At 41.7% G+C, this 4,037-nt stretch overlaps 1 protein-coding gene across 1 annotated transcript in view; it reads left to right on the top strand.

Moving 5' to 3' along the window:
- LOC116686435 (melanocortin receptor 5) overlaps positions 1–4,037 on the top strand; it is a 30,033-nt gene that overhangs the window by 12,695 nt on the left and 13,301 nt on the right. The window contains exon 2 of the mRNA XM_032511444.1: positions 1,658–1,859. Within this exon, the coding sequence (XP_032367335.1) occupies positions 1,692–1,859 (168 nt within the window). The 5' untranslated portion in view covers positions 1,658–1,691. The remainder of the gene's footprint in view (positions 1–1,657; positions 1,860–4,037) is intronic.

The raw sequence follows: 4,037 nt of genomic DNA, 5'->3' as shown, positions 1-4,037 counted from the left end.
GGGGGGGGGCTTTATATCCATTCCTAATGTTGCTGTATATATGATCTAATGTGTTTTGACCTCTTGTCAGACATGTAACATGCTGGTAGAATTTAGGAAGGACACCTTCAGATAGTTTGTAATAATACTGCTGCATAATGTAATCACTCTGTAACTACGGTAAGCACCAGAGGTGGAAAAAGTACTTAAATATTGTACTCAAGGAAAAGTACCAATACTTGGTGAAATATTACTCAAGTACAAGTAAAAAATACCTTTTTGAAAAAATACTCAAGCAAAAGTAATAAGTAGGTAATTTAAAATGTACTTTAATTAAACATTTGTTGGGAGTGGTGGAGAAGGTTGAACCCAAATGTAAATGTGCTTTATTTATAAAGCGCTTTTCTAGTCTTAACGACTACTCAAAGCGCTTTTACATCGTACAGGAACCATTCACACACTCTGACCGAGGCTGCCGTACAAGGTGCTCATCAGATAAACACTCGCACACATTCACAGCATCGGGGGCAACTCGGGGTTCAGTGTCTTGCCCAAGGACACTTTGACATGGGACTGCAGGGCCAGGGATTGAACCACCAACCTTCCAATGGCAGGCAACCGCTCTACCACTGAGCCACAGCCGCCCAAATGCAGAGATGACAGGCGAAGTGTTGAGCTTAAGTCTTTATTTTAACAAAAATCCATACAAAACGGCAGGTCAAAAAACAAAGAAACAAGATGGAACCGAGGTAAAAAAAAAAAAAAAAAAAAAAAAAAAAAAAAGGAAACACACAGCACGCCAACGCAGGGACATACTACAAACAATGATACAACACAAGACAAGGGAAGCACAAAGACTAAATCCAAGAGGTAATGAGCAAACAAGGGACAGGTAAAACACATCATGGTGGGCCAGTACAACATATAGACACTCACAGGAAAACACAAGAGAGGCCGTATAACTAGACAAAATAAGGAAACTAGACAAGACTAGGGAGGAAACACGGACTACAACAAAAAACAGGAAACAGAACAGGTGCTGTTTGCTCCAGCAATATTAACAGCTTTCTTTGGGGTGGCCCTGCTTTAAATTAAAACAGACCTTGTCTATCTATCAGCTTAAACTTCTTTGTTGGAAGTCAGCTTGCCCCCTGAAGGCTCAGATCAGAGATGTTCTCCATTTTAGTAAACTCAAACAAATTAAGCATACACTGAGTGGATCCACAAATACACAAAGAAACATAAAGAAGCTGCACTTTCATAGTGTGCCTCGATGAAGCTGACTGTCACCCTGTGTATCCCTCTTTTTCCTTGTTTATATATGCCCTTAAAAGCAACTTTACAATTCAAATGATGTGTGTTTCTTTTGTGTGTGCCGGTTGTTTTGGGAGAAGTGGGGGTCTGTGTTTGTATTTTAAGTACAAACTTTATGTATAAGTGCCTTGTGTGTAACCATTGTTGTGCTGTTAACCCAGAGCCTTAATACCAAGGTGCTGGTATATACTGTATAAAGAATATTAATTGTTAAATGGGAATTTAAAATAGAAGTTAGTCTGGAGTGAAAGCTAAGGAAATATGGTCTGAGCTTCAGAGTCAAAAGTCATATTTCACATTCACAAATATGACAGTCTAACTTCTGTTTTCCTTTGCATTGCTTAAAAAATGGTATCCACAATAGAGCACCAGTGATCTGGACCAGAGCCCCAGCAGGGATGAATCTTTCTGATGAGTCCTCCTACCAAGCAGAGGCACAGCTGGGTAACTTCACCAGGGCTTACGCCTACTTTCACCTGAACTACACCCTGCCCCTTCCAATGCAACCAGACAAGACCAGCACTTTAAAACCTGCAGCATGCGAGCAGGTCCACATTGCTGTAGAGGTATGCACAGTATTTAATTAATTTCATTTATACTGTTTATTGATCCCCAGTGGGGAAATTACAATTTACACTCTGTCTGTTAGTAATCACTATAAACATGGTCAGGACCTAGTCATGCACAAATGGAGAGATGTCAGAGAGATGCCCAGAAGGTGAAGTGGCATCTCTCCAGCCACCGATCCAAACTCCGTACCAGAGACCCTCCGGTTCCCAACCCAACTGCCTACTCAAATGCATCATTTTTAATTGTGCTCTGAACCAATTTGGAGTGGATGTCAAAGTTATGTCACTGCAGTTGCACACGCATTGTAGTGGCAGAAAAAACAGTGGAAACAATGACAAATCAACTGTTTTTCAGGGACGGCTGGCTAGTTAGCTAGCTTGTTTGCTAATTCCATCATAATGCAACACAGGTTACAAAAATGAACCTTTTTGTCCAATATAGCCTATGCTGAAACAAAAACTTTAATGGGAAACCAATTCAAATTGTTATAAAAAAAAGAAAGAAAAAAAAAGGCGAACAGCCGGTGGCCGCCGGCTGTGGGGTTGGTGGTGGCAGTGTTTGTGGTGACTACCCCTGTACCTCTGTAGGAGCCATACAGATGGGTTTCCTCCAAGCCACAGGAGGCAATGTATTGCATTGTTTTGTTAAGACCAAGGCTGGCCTTGGGTAATTTAAATTCCTGTATTGATGCAAACAGGTGTTGTTAATTGAAGAAGAGGAGCAACCAGTTTTTAACTGTGCTCGGATTATGTTATTGGCTTCTGGACTTTATTTTAGTTAAGTGGACGCTGTAAGGCTACAGAAAATAAACGCCTCAAATTCAAACTAGGCTATTGGAAAGGACTGGACATTGTTATTCTGAGTAGGCCTACACGTTAGAAACAATATTCCAAATTAGCAACCAGTGGCTAAGTATTGGACATAGTCACTACATTTAAGTTAAAAACTGCTTCACTTCGGGTCTGTGGATACCCACGCGTCGTTAATTGGGAATCAACGCAATTCTGAAGGCGGACCGCAGCTGTAGTCAACTGAAGACGGACCGCAGCTTTACCAAAGCTGGACTGCAGCGGAACCAAAGGTGGACCGCAGCTGCACTGGAGCGTCTGGAGCAATACCAGGTGATCAAGGCTCAGTATTGAGTCGCCACTGCATCTATGCCGGCCAACGTTGGGGTATGTACAGCGCTAATAAAAATTGAATTGTGGCCATTGTTATGTGTGTACACTTACAATTGCGTAAATCCAATGCATTGGTTGAAATTGCTTTAAACTGTGCGTGTTAAGACTGTTATTTCACGGACGTAAGTCGTTTCGTGTTTTTAAAGCGCTAGTGACTAATAGCCATGGAAGAGGACAATCCACAATCATGCTTCTCATAGACTGATGATAACCTGATTAGAAATAAAACCTGTTGATGAGGTTGTGGTTGAGCCTCATGATAGTGTCTCAAATGTTGTATCAAATACCTCCAGCCAACAAGTAAGGCACAAAAGCTCCAAAAGTGGTAAAACATCTTCTCATAATTCATCTGCACGAGTTGAAGCAGAGGCAGACAAGGCTGCACTTCTGGCTCGGGCTGCTGCTTTAATGGAGAAGCATGCGCTGCAGGACCAGGCAGAGATCTTAAGGAGGAAAATGGAGCAGCTTGAGCAGGACACTGAAATTGCAGCTTCTATGGCTAAGCTAGCTGTTCTCCAAGCTTGTGACAACAGCAGTGTCTCAAGGGTAAAATCAGATGGAATGGAGTGTTATTTGGAAAAAGTAGGTTGAACACAGACATTCCTTCATCTCTCAATCCAAAGAAAAAAAATGCGAGCCTTTGCATAGTCAGCCATCACAGTATGCGTGATGATGCCAAAGTTCAAAAGAGATGCCTAAAATACCTACAAACCCAGCATTCATTGATGCCTTGTTACCATCTGAAAGCAATATTCAAGCGCCACAAGATCTGTACAGCTTGCTGCAACGACAGAATGAAATAACATCGCTCCTTGTTCAGTTGCAAAACTCACACTTTCTGCCTCACAGGGATATTCCCCTTTTTTATGGAGATCCTCTGCAGTTCAAATCATTTCTAAAAGCCTTTGAGCATTGTGTGGAAGAAAAAACAAACAATAAGGGGGACTGTCTATACCAGGGGCCTGTTGCACGAAAGTAGAATAAAGATATCCA

Source organism: Etheostoma spectabile, unplaced genomic scaffold, assembly GCF_008692095.1.
Source record: "Etheostoma spectabile isolate EspeVRDwgs_2016 unplaced genomic scaffold, UIUC_Espe_1.0 scaffold376, whole genome shotgun sequence".
Taxonomy (NCBI): Eukaryota; Metazoa; Chordata; class Actinopteri; order Perciformes; family Percidae; genus Etheostoma; species Etheostoma spectabile.
Note: the sequence above shows the minus strand (reverse complement) of the source record. Positions and strands in the feature narration are given on the sequence as shown.